The sequence below is a fragment of the Elephantulus edwardii genome, unplaced genomic scaffold (assembly GCF_000299155.1).
Source record: "Elephantulus edwardii isolate Elephantulus edwardi_28Jun2011 unplaced genomic scaffold, EleEdw1.0 scaffold00183, whole genome shotgun sequence".
In the NCBI taxonomy this organism is placed as follows: Eukaryota; Metazoa; Chordata; class Mammalia; order Macroscelidea; family Macroscelididae; genus Elephantulus; species Elephantulus edwardii.
In genome coordinates this window covers 4,318,918-4,334,080 of record NW_006399933.1, presented here as the reverse complement: position 1 = coordinate 4,334,080, position 15,163 = coordinate 4,318,918, and the positions used below count along the sequence as shown (strand labels likewise).

Genomic DNA, 15,163 nt, shown 5'->3' with positions numbered 1-15,163 from the left:
CATCAACAACAAAACTCACTGCCTGTGAAGTTGATTCCATTTTATAATGGCCCCATAGGATGTAGTGAAATTGTCTGACTCCCAATCACCCATAGGTGTAGTGAAATGACAAAATAGGCTGCACTGCTTTCTTCTGAGGAGCAGTGGGGGCTTTGAAATGCTGTCATTTTGGTTTGCAGTAGAGACCAAGCACAGCACCACCACTATAACATCACCATCAGACTCATTAATTCACCTGAGTGTCTATAGAAATGATAAATACATATCTTCAAAATTTCTATTTAAATGTTAACTATTAAAAAGTACACAAAATTATATTAAAATTAAAAAGTAACAGATAATGGTTGCTTCAGTTTGTTTATTTGCATGAGAATTTGAATCAGAGAAGTGATTTTCAATATTTCTTATAGTTAGTAGGCCAATATTATTAATCTGTAGTAGGCGGCATCAGTCATGTAGATAATGTACTGAAACCAAGGGAGAAAAATTCTTTCTAAGTACTAGAGGGTGTTTTTCCTCACTAAATTTTAACATCAATGAGATGACAGAGAAAAGTTATTCTACCTTTAGAGAACTCCCTGTCTGTCATCCACCTTAGATTAGGAACAACTCGATTAGAGCTGATAGGCAATTTACCAGTCAAACGTGAAAAGAAAGACAAACTACATTAGCCATTAAAATTAGTTTCATTTAAATAATGTCTAATATAATATTTTAAATTAGCTACCTGAAATGAAAAAAAAGTCTTTTGTCAATCATAAAGATTATAAATGAACATTAAATGGGGGAAATGGTTTCTGAAGTGCAATAGAGATATAAGACATAGAAAATTTAAAGATCATTGTGATAATTATATCTTGCAAGAAATTCCTAATTATTCAACGTCATTGGTTCATGGCAAAATTATGACTGTACAGAGTCTAAATCAGCAGATCTTAAGTGTTTTGACCTCAAACTCCTTTTTATACTTTTACAAATTCGTTGACATTCCAGAGATCTTTGATTTATATGGATTCTATCCATTGATATTTATCACATTCAAATGAATAGAAAAAAACCTTTAAAACAGAAGTCCCACAAGCATATATTCTGTTAGCTATCAAAGTTATGATGTGATGACATTTAAGATAGCTTCTGGGAAAGACTACTGCACACATGATCAAGTGCAGGAAGGGAAAAGTAGGACAAAGAGCATCTTGTTATTCTTGTTGTTGGTGTGTACCCTTGAGTCAGAACCAAATCATAGCTAACCTTCCAATCATACAGAAAGACACTGCCATGTTTTTTTCCTGTGGGGCAGCTGGTAGATTTGAACTGTGTACCTTCAGTTTGGCAATGTAACTCCTTACCATCGGAGCTCCCTAAGTATCATCCTAACACTCTTAAAAATGTTTTTCATTCTGCAAACCCTAGATATCTCTCTGGGGCCCGAGAAGTCAGTGGACATGCCTTGAGAATTTTGGATCTAGATGTACAGTGATGGCAAAGAACTATTACATGAACATGAGTAATAAAAATAAGAAATCAGTTACCACTAGCCAATTAGGGTAACAGTTGTTCTTAATTATAATACACATAGACCTCATTTTATGGTATTTTTGGTTTTTTTACTGTACTTTTGTGCTGGAAAAAAAAAAACCCCAAACACCAAAACTCTTATAATCAAATAAACCTCTTGAAGTTATGTTTTCTAAAAAAAATTTACACTGTTGAAAGTTTTCTTCTTTTTCTTCTCTAAAATTCTTCAAATATTAAGTTGTTTCACTTGGTATTTTAAAACTCTAGAAACATAAGGTCTGAGTCAAGGATTACATGTACTAAAAATTATACATCCTTGCATACACACACACACACACACACACACACACACACACACACACACACCCCCTCAACTTTATCATTTCCAAACCCCAAAGTAAATAATGACATTTGGGAGTCCTAAAAGTAATGCATACTCTTAAAAGAGCAAAGTTTCCTTTTTGTATGTTAGAATGTGGAAAGTATGAAAGTAATTATTTACATTCTAACATGCCTTTAGCAATGAGAATGCTGTATAAGGAACTATAATTAAAAACATACCATAATAGTCATATGCAGTATTTGACATCATGAGACTTAGTTCACTCAGAATAATGCTTTTCAGTCTCTCGCAAGTTATGTAGTGTTTCTCAAAATTGTTGCTATACAATAGGTGTATACAGAAAAAATTTGCATTTTCCAAATAGAACTAAAAAGATAGCATTCTACAAGTTTCTGGTTTTAGGTTATTATCATGTACAGAACAAAAAGATGATGTGCTTTATATGACCTGAAAATGTGGATTGAATATTTGATGGTGAAATGCAGATTTTACCTCTGTGCTCTTTCAAAAACAAACATAGAAGAACCAGAAATATGTTTGTTGTTTTTCTCTTTCTTATATATTTTAAAACTGAGGCCATTGTGTCTGAATTTCTTAAGCCTTTTTTATAAGTCTACATGTCTTGCTTGGCTGGTAGTATTTCTACTACTTTCTGTTCTAATTATCACCGATTGAATTCACCTTAAATTTATCTAATCATAAAATACACTGAGATATAAAAATGTAATTAAAACCTACAATATTCTTGTTTTACACAACTAGCAAGCTGTACCCCAGTGAACATTTCCCATTGCTGATTTAATGTTTTCCTTTACAATCTCTAAGGGCTTTTGTTTCCTCAATAATTATTGATACATTTACACATACAGTACAATAATAAAGAAATAGAGTAATTTTATAATCTGGCTCAATAAACCCTTTTATTCTATTGCATATCCACATGCTAAGTTGTGAAATTATCTTGTACAGTGAAGAATGGATGGAAATGTAGTTTCACAAAGCTTAATACATAAGAATGAAAAGTAGAAAAATTTAAGTACTTCATGCATAATTTGATGTTTGGATTTAAGCAATCTTGTTAAGTAGTCAAATAGTGTCTTAGGTATTCTTTCATCTTAGGTAGGTGGTATCTTTCTTGGACCCATGATCCCTCCCATCCAGGTGATAATGGTTCCAATTCCAGGCTCAATTTGTATCCCATCCAGGGCCCACAGTGTGTCTCCATCAGCCTTCCCCATGTCCCAAATTCCCCAGTCCATTATCAACATTTACTCACTTGTCTCTTTCCTCAGAATCTTGCTCCCCAGCGATAATTTGTTAAACTAGGCATAATCATTTGTCTTTAAAAAGAAAATTTCATGGAGATTATGTTAAAAAAATTCATAAAGTTTTCAAAGAACTTGGGCATGTTAAAAAGTGAGCCTTTCTCCTGATATCATGTATCAACAGTCTCATCCACATTACACAGACCTACAACAATATCACTTAGTTAGACATAACAATATTAAAGTCAACTTTAATACTCTGACAGGCTAATTGGTCCTGTTATTCATATCAAATGAAATGTGTCGACCCCCATTGTGGATCAGACTGTGGATAGCTCAGTGCATGTTAACGGCTACCACTGAAGAAACAAAATTGCCCCCTTTTTGGGAGGCCAGTGGATCCATCTTCAGAAATGAAAGTCAATAAACCAGATAATGTCACAAGGTCAGAGATACACATTTTCTAATAGTGTCAATGTATGCACTGCAGTGATATTTCTAGCAAATATGTTAAGAGCCATGTTGATACTTGAAAATGAGTGAGTAATTATTCTAAGAAATATAGTGACTAAAAGAACAACAATTCAGAAGAGGATTCTAATGTTCACAGACAACAAAGAAAACTTCCACCCTCAGAGAATCAGGTACAGCACTTTGGGACACAGAAATGATCCAACTTGATTCTCATATTTTGCTGCAACTTTGCTGTTTCCTTTAACAGCATTACTATTTCCTATTTCGTTATCTTTTAAGCTATTCTAGATTTTGCAATCATTTTTAAAGCGTTTTCTCTCCTTGCAAAAACAGATTTAAAAGAGGGAAGTAAAATCTGTTTTCATCAGCATGTTATAATAGTTTACAGAAGACTTCATATCCAAATGAATCTATTCTGGTTTCTCATATAGACCTTGTCCTTTTCTGAAACAGAGAATATTAACTCTCTCCTGACAAGAAGTGAATATTCATCTCTGGTCAGAAGGAAAATGATTTGGCTACCTTTTGTGCTCAATTAACCCCTCCACTGCCCCGCCTCCAGTACCACCTGGCAACTCAACTCGGCCACCCACTAGGACTTGTCCATGAGGGACATTTGCAGAGTGCTGGCTTAGGGAGTGTTCATCAAAGCAACACACAGGAAAATCTTCTCTGACAGGCTCTGACAATGAGCCTTTTGAAAGCCAAGTGTGCATAAATGCTCTGTGAATGTTAACTCTAAATTTTTGTCCTATAATCCAGGAAGTCACAAGGCCTCCTGGTCATGATGTGCTCACAAAACTTATTTTCTTTTTCTCACCCAACCTCGCCAATCCCAACTGCTCTTTTCTATTATTGTCCAGGATGGAGGGAAATTTCTTATGTATAATTATAGTTTCCAAGTTTAATACTCACTGCTAAACTATTAGTGGTGATGGTGCTGCTGTGTACCACAGAATCAGAATCCACCCATAGCTGACCCTCTAGAGGGCTTTCAGAGGCAGTAAATCCGATGGGAGAAGGCTGTCCACCTTTCTCTCACAGAGCAATTGGCAGACTTGAATCACATACCTTTCTGTTGGTAGCACAATTGCTTACCACTAAGTCATGAATAGCTCAGAATTTTTCAAAATATACTTAAAATGTAATGTATCAACTAACTTAATGTTTAGGGTTTTTAGGGGGCTGTGGGTTGTGGTGTGACTTTCCTTAAGGGAGGTCTAGGAGTCCTAGACAGTAGAGTCAAGCCGTTTAACCCAAAGGAGATTCCTCGGTGGCGATTCGAATTCACCAGTGGCTGTGCAGGTGAGGAAGATGGAAGATCTCCTCCTGTGTGGTTTACAGCCTCAGAAAACCTGTGGCACGGACAGGCGTGTATCGGCTCCGATTTCATAGCAATCAACTTTCACCCTCGTGAACATTTACTGTCTAAAATGTCTTCTCCGGTGGCATTGCTTTCTAGAATGGAAGGGTCTGTAGTCAACGAAACATTTCCAGGGTTTTATAAATATAAACAGAGTTGTTTAGACGTCAGGATGCTGTGGCACACTCTGTCTCGTCTTCCCCTCTGGTACCCTAGCATGCAACCGGACCCTAGAGGGAGGAAAACCAAGTCCCTCTGGCTCACTCCGTAATTCGCGCTTGACCCATATTTTATGCTACTTCAAGTAGAAATCTGCTGAGCAGCTTATAAAAATATATGAACAGCTCTTTAGGGGCAATCTCGTCTCCCTTGATAGAAATGCGCACAGACACAGAGTTTCGCCTATTGGCTCTGCTCCTTGTGCAGGGTTCGCACTGCGAAGACTGCCTTTTGTTGGTTTGTGGCAATTTAAGAAGCAGCTGTCAGAAAGGAGAATCCAGTAACTCTAAATAATTGGGCGGTTTCTTCTTTTTTTATTTCTAGCTACCTATTAATTTGTGTAAGTACAGGAAGGATCAAGAACAAATAAATGACCATCATTTTTTATTGGATTCACAAAGCTTGCTTTCAAAGGAGCCACTGTATTTAAAAAAAGAAAACACAGATCCAGGAGTTACAAGACAATGGTTATTCTGCTGCTTGTGAAAATGATAGCTATATGTTCCTATGTCAGCCACCCAATCCCTCTGAGTCTCAGATTGCTATCCATAAATCAGGGCTATGGATGTGGAGCGGTGGGTACTTCTTCACTTGCTGTGTTAAAATGAAAACATGAATGACAAAACACTGTACAATGTGAAGAACTGTTGAAATGCAATGCCTTTTCTGAAAGAAGATGGACCATATGGACTCTTTGGGAGGCTCTAAATGGGAGACTTTATCTAAACACTTGAAATTATTATCAACACTTAAGAGGTTACTTAACAGGAACTTGCTGGTCCTTTTAAGCTTTTGCATTTTCCCTTTCTAAACTCTAAAGTATGTTGCATTTTATGTACAAAAAGCGTAAGAGTTGATGGCACTTAACAACATTAAATTTTGCTAAAATTATTTCTGTTAAATTTTTCCCAAGATATATGATGTAAATATATTCTTGGAGAGTATAATTCTTGGACCTATAGTAGTAGAGAAATACTATATAATATAGAAAATGATAGCATGTTAGTTATCCATTTGGATATTAAACAAGAATGCATGCTATGTTATCCAATTTTTCTTTTTATTGTTATTTCAACATAAACTGATTTCAAGAATCTATTGTCATAATACTTCAACTCAAAAACTTACTGCTGTTGAGTCAGGACTGACTTATAACAGACCCTCCAATTGGTTTTCAGAGGCTGTAAATCACATGGGAGGAGCCTGCTCATCACTCTCTCATTAGACAGCTGGTGGATTCAAACCTGTACCTTGGAGTTGGTAGTGCAACTCCTTCTTGATTAGGCCACCAGAGCTCCCTTTATAGCATTTAGATGTATAATAGTGTGTATTAAATGCTATTTAAAAGAATAGAAATTATTTTGACATATATTTTAAGAAACAATGCCATCTGGAATAAAAACATATAGACTATCTTAAGCTGTTGTTTTGTGCCATGAGGTTAATACTGAGTCGCAGTGACCACATGCAATAGAAGAGAACCATCTATTGCTTATGGTATCAAAGGATGGATCTTTATTTTTTTTTCAACTAGGATGAAACTTTTATGGGAGTAGACTGCTAGGCTTTTCCTTTCCTGGGTGACTGGTAGGCTAAACTTATTAACCTTTTGATTAGCTGCCAAATGCTTAATCATTGTTTCACCAAAGTGTTTTAGCTATTTTATGGAACTCACTGCCATGGGTTGATAACCAACTCAAAGCAACCCTGTAGGACAAAGTGGAGGTGCCTATAGGGTGCCTAATGCTGTCAATCTTTACTTCCTTCCTTTTCTCCTATGGAGCAGCTGCTGAGTTTGAATTTCTCATCTTAGCAGGTGCATGCTTCTAAGCACTATGCCACTAGGTCTTTTTTCAGAAAATCTACACTAATACTTAAATTACAGTAGTTAAAAGTAAGGTGTGAGACAAATATTTGATATGATGAAATTTGTAACTATGAAATGTTTCAGATTGAACATGACCAACATTAAACAAATAAACTAAAGTTCTTTAATGAGAGAAATGGTGATGTGAATTTCTGTTTTTTAATAGTATTAAGGAGGCTAGCTGCATATTTCTTGTACTTTATGGTAATTCACATAATAAATTGAGTAATCACACATGCAGAACAAACTTAAATTTGAACTATCTTATCTCCTTAATTATCTTAGTAATTCAAGAAACAACTCAAAATATCTAATTAACAGGGTAAATATATATTAAACTTTACATTTTTCTGGGGGGCAGGGAGAAATACAATAGAAAATATAGGGCTTAATTTTAATTTTGTGGTAAATATAAAATAAAATGAATCATTTTAAGAGATATCTAAAGGTAAACACTGTGTGAAATTTTTAAACCATTTATTTTTATGTAAGTTGTAAATTATTTGTGATGATAATTATAAGCACCCCAGTTCTATCCTATCAAGAGTGTCACTACCACTCTCTCTTGGGGACTACTTTATATGACACATGGACAATGAAATAGGTGCAAACTTGCTTATGTTTTTGAACAGAGCTATGGAATCATGTTTAACTGCTGTATAGGATTTGTCTTCTTTGATCTGGGAATTGGAGGAGATTGTGGGGGACATCAGATATGTGACACTTAAATAATAGAAGTGTTGCCTCCTGTAGTTCACTGTGATGATTTATTTATTTACATTAGTTTGGATATTTCTATTTGCTAAGAATTATCCATATATCTTCAAATGTATCCAACATGGAACTTTGGTCTGCTACTAAATGTTCTAACTTTATATCTCTCACTAGCAATGAAGCAGTAACTATAAATACTCTATATTCATGGAATCAAGTAAGAAAACAAAAACTGACACACTCATGTTAAGCTACATCATATAACAATGGCTCAGAACCCAGTAGTTTATGAATGAAATAAAGATACTTTATTTGTTACACAGGCACTTGGATATTCACATGCCCAACACAACTGATACACTTAACAGCTATGAAACACTGGTGGAAAATGTCTGCTTGTAGGATAGAGAGAACCTTCACCATGAAAAGGTGAGTGAGTGCATTAACATTTTTTCCTTTACTTTCTCCTAAGGGTTTCCAAAATCCACTGAATTTTTTTAAAAGTTACACTTGAAATCATATGCAACAAAATCTGATCTACATTTCATCTGGTATGATAACTCCAATTGTGAGAAATTTATACTTTTATCACAATGCAACATATTTATAGTCATGCTTGAACAGATTAGGTTAGTAGCATGCAATTCATTCTGCAATATGAATACTGTTAATCTATTTCCCAACAAAAGTCAAAAGATGTCTAGTGCATAGAAAAGTACAAATCACTGTTGTCAATATCGTATGGGACTGGTCTTGGGACTCACACAGTGATGATGAGATCTTGAAATGCCATGCCCACAAAAGCACATTTAAAAAGTAGGTAAACATATTTTATCAGAACATCTCTAAAAATTAAAAGACGAGAACTTTAAATTTGGGGGATGTTCTTGCTGTGTGCTTTGAACAGCGCCTTTCTGCTCACCTCCATCTGGCTTGACTGGTCCATCAGACATCACCTTCCTGAGGGCTAGCTGGCTTTGGTCTTGGTTGCCATTGGCTGGTGGAGGCAGATTATCAGACTGAGTTCTTTGAATGGGGAGGACTCCTGCTATGCTGTGTCTGTGCTGCTTCCTGGCATGATTAGACTGACCGCTTTTATGTGCTGCTGTGGCAGTGTGGGTGAAATGGAAACCCAGAGTATGTATCCTCAGATGGAACCAGCTTAAATGTTAATCATGCAAACAGAAGTGCTCTTTTGCTCTATTTAAATAAGTTGTGTTTTCAAATGCCAAAATGACACCACATGCACAGCACTAAAGGGGTTAAAACTGGCTGTTTCGTTGGAAATGATGGCTACACAGATGAGAGAGCCGAAATCTATTTCCTCTGTCTATTGTCTTTTGGAAAGAGTAGTTTATCTATGGTTTGTTATATCTCTGTATTCAGGAAATGGTACGAATCATGGAACTACTACAAATGAAATAAAAATACAGCCATTAAGAATAAGTAACTCCCAGGCTTTAATTGATTTACATCTACTATATAGTATATATTTTGACTTTCAAAAGGTCTTCAATGATTAGGATAAAAAAAACAAAGAAAAACAACAAAAACCCCAAAACAGCAACAAAAATATGCATGAATATCCTGCTAACGTATACAAAGGATGATCCACCAGAATGGACCCAATTGTGCTCCTTAATGAGGATAAATTGTCTTATCACATATGCTTACACATATACTGATATTATATATATTTTTTGAGACTGTAAAAAACATGATTCTCCTCACAGATTTTTCAAAAGACTAGAAGGTTTTGTACATGGAAAGCTACAACATTTCACATGCATTATTTACTAGTGTTTTTAAGCATAGTCTTGAAATGGCTTTTCCCTTGAGGCTTTAGAACTTGACTGTGGATTTCATTAATCATCTGCTTAAGATTTTTTGTGTGTGTATTTTCAGATGCTCAAATCTTTTTGCTGATAAACTGTTAATACTTGTGTGTGCTGTTCTAATGTCATGCCTGGAACACCGGCAGCCACTATGCTGTCAATCCTTACAGTCTAAAGAATATTTAAGCTCAACACAAAGGACACACAAAAACGCTTTGCCTAGAAACCATCACAGACACAGCTACCAAACACTATGAGTCAGGATGGATGGATGGTTGGACACAAAGGAGAAACAGCCAGTTTTATTGCAGTCTATGGAAATTTAAAAAACAAAACAAAAACAATCTATAACAGAAAACAAACGCAAAATAAAACAACCAATAAAATAAACCAAAACCATAAAGATAACCTCAACAGAAAGGAGCATATATAGATATGTATTGATTCTCTTTACACAGACAAAGGGACAGAAAACAGAGTGAGCAGGGGGTGCAAAAACAGAAAGCAAACTGGGAAGGACAGCAGGAAAGAAAGGCAACAGATGAACATTAAGCTGCCATGCTGAGGAATTTATTTGCGTCTTTTACTTGGTTGCAGGCGGAGTTGTTGCACGGCAGCTTCGGCCGCAGCGATGGCGGCCCCAGCATCTTCCAGGTGCGCCTGTGTGACGCTGGTTTTGCTTTGACTGCGCGACGGTCCGTGAGAGCGGAGATGGCCTTCAGAGGACGACTTGGAGCTACCAGGGCTGCTGTGGGATTTCTCAATGGTGGGAACCTGCATGTCTGGTTACAAAAGTGTAAGACGTACGTTAGTGCTGCTCCAGCCTCCCTCCAGTCAAGACTGGTCTAAACTCATTTGAAAATAGGAGGTTCATGTTTATTTTGTCTCTTTTATTATCCTGTTCATCATATCTTACTGTGACTGAACGCTAGGGAAACAAGTGTAAGGAGGAATGGGGAAAAAACATGATAGCCTGAAGAAGACAAAGTTGGAAAGAGAAATACGTTCTAACCAGCTGCAAGGGAATGACTTGTGCCCTTTAATGTGGCATTTTCACTGAGCAATTCTGCTAAAGACTGAGTCAGAAAAAAAGGATTTAGGATAGTGCAGCGAGAATTTTAACTTGGTACATAGCGAATTTCCAGGGGAAGATTCTCTGATATTCATTCTCTGTCTGTCTGTCTCTCTTTGTCTCTCTCTCTCTCTCATGTATGTGTGTGTATATATATATATATATATATGTGTGTGTGTGTGAATAATATATATATATGTATATGTGTATATAATGTGAATATTTATATATGTGTATTTATGTATTTAAAATGGAGACTGTACAATAAGGCAATTTTAAAGAATATATAAATAATACTCTTGCTAAGATAGTAGTCTTAGAGAGGAGAACATTGTCTTATGCTTACGTTTCTCCAGAATATTATTCAAAGCAATATTTTTTTTCAAAGTAAGATTTTTTTATAGCTAAATAGAATCCATACTGGTTCTATAAAAGTCACTCATGAATAATCTATAGCACTCAATTCTCAATGATTTATCAACACGGTATTAGTTTTCCATTTACTAGACTATTTAAACTTTTGATGCATTCTTGTCTAGTCTACAAATAACTCTTTTCAATTTGATATGCCAAGAAAAGACAATATGGAAGAAACAATGAGCTCCAGTATGAAAGCAGTTATTTATTTCATGAGGAGCTCTGAATGTCTCGGGAAGATGCTACATGGTTATAATCAGCTCATGATGGGTATTAGAGTTGTACTGAAGAATAGCAATGAATCTACAAAGGAAAAGCTCATTCAGTTGGGAACATTTTGTGTCTTGCTAAGGCAAAGTGTGTGTGTGTGTGTGTGTGTGTGTGTGTGAATACTCATAGAAATAACTTGAGTCAAGCAGTTAGAAAAGACTGTAAATTTTGAATTTTATGTTGTTCATCATTTTCATGACATGAAAAAAATACTCTGGTATATTAAATAAAAAGAGAATATAAAATACCATATACATAATATAATAAGTCTCTTTCTCATCACTATGTCTATTCAATGAGTTAGTGAGGGTTTTTAAAATTTATCAACTACCAACTGCATTATGTAAAATTATATTACTATGGAGTTTGAGATGTCAAAAAAAAATTTAAAAAAAGACCAAACAGCAAATACAGTCCAATCTAATTTATTTGACAGGTTGTTAAAAAATACAGGTGGGAGAGGGTCACAAATATCACACACCTAAAAGGGGCTACTCTGAGCCTAAAGCCCATGTCTTCTGATTCTATATACATTACTCTTTGTCTGGTACTATAGGAAACATTTTTAAACATAATCTAAATATTGAAAATATCTTAAATGTAAAGGAGATACAAATATAACAAATAGACAAATAGAAAAACATGTTTTTATTTGAAATATCTCCTACCCTTGGATGGGTCAGGGAAGATACCGTGGCTTCTGCTTTTGATGACGGAGGGCTTGGGGGATTGCTGGCTGCTCTGACTGGAATGAGGCTTGCCATGATCAATGCTTTCAGTCTGTTCTTTGAGAGGATACCACCTAGGAGTGTTATCGAGGTGAGATGTGCTAGATAAATCAATCAATACCTGAAAAACAGTGCAACAAATCAATGGAATTTATAGATTATTATTTTTCCTAAGGTCTAAATTTTACTCAAGGATATCAACCAAAGCATACAGTAGAAATTCTGAAAGGCTGACTTTGCAAAGCTCATTTTGTCATCCGTTATCATATTAGGAATAGTGTTTTGTGCATATTGGACGATAAATTGGGCTTTCATGTATACACTATACACATTATTTTACAACATTAATGAAATTAGTTGTTACATGACAGGAAAAGGTAGGATGAAAGTCTATCTCTTCATTAAAAAATTAGGTTTTTTTATACTTACAGCTTTAACTTGGCCAGCAACTTAGAAAAATGTTTTTTCTTACAAGAGGGGCAGAATGAGTGGAAAAAAAGGATAATTTGCAAATGCTAACTTGTTTTTTCTATTAAACATGCTTTAGTTCACATTGGAAATTTAAACTTGACTAACAACGACAACAAAACATAATTGGACTCATTATTTCTTTCTTAGTAAACAGTACTTCATCTTAAATTTTAAAAGCAGTTCAACCTATATAGAGAATATTGCATGTTAAATTGCTGGCATCTCAGATTTAGTGAGATGTAATGTAAGTGAAAACAAGCACAAGGAATATAGTATCATATAATCTATGAATAAGTAAATGTATGTAAACAAAAGAAAAAATTAGAAAGATTTCAAAACTTCCTTTTTTTTCAAACTGAGACATACAGTCATATGTAACTTACTTCCGCAAGTCAGCCTTGCCAAAATTTTCAAATTAGTCTAAGTGGTTAGACCAGGATCTTACACCTGAAGGTCAAAAGAATCTAGTTTGGGAAGAGAAAAAGAACAAACCCCAAACCAGCAGCAACAACAAAATGGCATAAAGTGAGGGTAATAAACAAGTCCTTGTGTCATTTCAGACTATATAAATGTTTAATATCGTCTCTCTCTAAAAAGGAGAATGTATTTATTATATTTAGAGATAACTGTTTTTTAGTATTCTTTCATAACTTCTAGTCTAAACAAAATGAACCAAACAAAACAACTCTTTTTGAAGGTAAGTAATTAAAACTTCATTTGATCTGACTATTCCACTAGATTTCATGACTGGTTATTTGTGATTGTGTGTGAATGTGTGTGCATGTGTGAATTTCTATAAAAATCACTTTTTCTCCTTCCTACTTCCTGTTTCTTCACATATTTTACGATATTTTCTCTGGTTAAAAACAGTCAAAACTATTGCCTTGAGTTGGAACCAACTCATAGCTGACCCGCCAGCTGGTTTCCAAAGCTGTAAATTTCAGAGGAGGAGATTGCCCGTCTTTCCCACCGGAGCTGCTGATGGATTTGAACTGTCAGAGAGTGGTGACCTTAGCAAAGCAGTGCCCTCCTGGTATGCCAACACAGCTTCCTTTTCTCTGGATAATCATAGTTAACAATATAAAGTATCAGGCCATTTTAGACAAGCATCATAAAGATCCATTTAATCAATCTGAAAACAATGCATTTTTAAAAATGTAGTTCATTTTGTGATTGAAATTTTTTGACATTTTAATCTTTTGGACTCATAGCATCATAATATCAAAACAATATTTTTTCTTAAAAATTCACTACAACACACATCAAGGAGTGGAGTAAAAATTATTTCTTGAGTCCATCTATTCATAGACTAAATGAGGGAATATATTCTGTCAGCCTAAGAATATTATCTATAAATTTCTACCTTATAAATTTAAGAAATACACTGAGCCTCAAGCTTTAACAGATAATGGTTTACAATGGTAGCAAATAAAGTAAAGAAAATCAGACTCACCTCACCAAGAAAGTCATTGGAAGAAAATCTATCATAATCCCAGACTGTCACTTCCAATGTTTTCTTCTTAAGCTACAGTTTAAATCAAAGTGTCATTAACTCCGTTTTTCCATCATACACTTTCATTATACTCACACAATAGACCCACTTAGTTTGGGGATCTTTCCTTTTATGTAAGACTATTTAACTAATTATCAAAATGGTTGGATTTTATATGACATATTAGGTAAAAGCGAACTGACTCTTGTAAATTACAAATTACTTTTGTAATCTAGAGTAGTGTTTGAACATAAAAATTAATTATTATGTGATAAAATGGTAATTTTTACTTCTTTCCTATTGACCTGCTTCTCTAAATTTTAAAATAGAAATTAGAATCTATAAATGTTCTTTATACAAATGAAATTCATAGATTGTAAAATAATTTAAATCAACTACTTATAGTTTGTTTCAATCAAATGCCAAAAAGAATTATAATGGCATTATGTCTCATCTCTTTTGAATTTAACTCACTTGAAAAATAAAAAGCCAAGATTAAAATTGACATCTAGCTTCAATATCACCATCACTTTATAAATCTTCCAATGGACAAACAGGAAATTCCCTTATATAGATTTCTTCTTCTTGTATTTGTACTCTTTTCTGTCTTTATTCAATTTTCTAATTATTTCTGTAAATCTATGAAATGCAATTGCTGAAGTGGAAGTGCATTAATATAGTTTTCAGTTGTTGTTGTTATGTGCCATTGAGTCTCCTGTGTGTGACACCCCTGTGTACAACAGGTCTGAAACCTGCTCCTGCCTGAGCCAACCTTATTCTATCAAACACACCTACCCCATTACTCCAGTCACTGAGTCAATCCATCTCATTGAAGGTCTTCATCTCTTGCGCTCTCCCTCCACCCTGCCAAGCATGAAATCCCCCTTCGAGGACTGGTCCCTCCTTGCAACAAAGCTGTTGTCAGAGCTTCAGAATCCTTGCCTCTAAGGAGCAGCATGGTTTCACCCTCTTCAGGATGATCCTGCTTTTTTATCCTTGCAGTCCATGGTATTTTCAGCACTCTTCTCTAGATACAGCTCAAAGGCATTAATTCTCATTCTATCATCCCTAGTCATTGTCCAGAATTCTGATGCATAGCAAGTAACTGCAAAGGC

General features: G+C 35.0%; 1 protein-coding gene across 1 annotated transcript in view; it reads right to left on the bottom strand.

Annotated features, from left to right (window-relative positions):
* Positions 1 to 15,163, bottom strand: part of PCLO (piccolo presynaptic cytomatrix protein) — a 445,980-nt gene that overhangs the window by 59,099 nt on the left and 371,718 nt on the right. The window contains exons 19-21 of the mRNA XM_006896143.1: positions 14,010 to 14,081; positions 12,026 to 12,206; positions 10,186 to 10,380 (exon numbers count right to left, since the gene is read on the bottom strand). Of these exons, the coding sequence (XP_006896205.1) occupies positions 10,186 to 10,380; positions 12,026 to 12,206; positions 14,010 to 14,081 (448 nt within the window). The remainder of the gene's footprint in view (positions 1 to 10,185; positions 10,381 to 12,025; positions 12,207 to 14,009; positions 14,082 to 15,163) is intronic.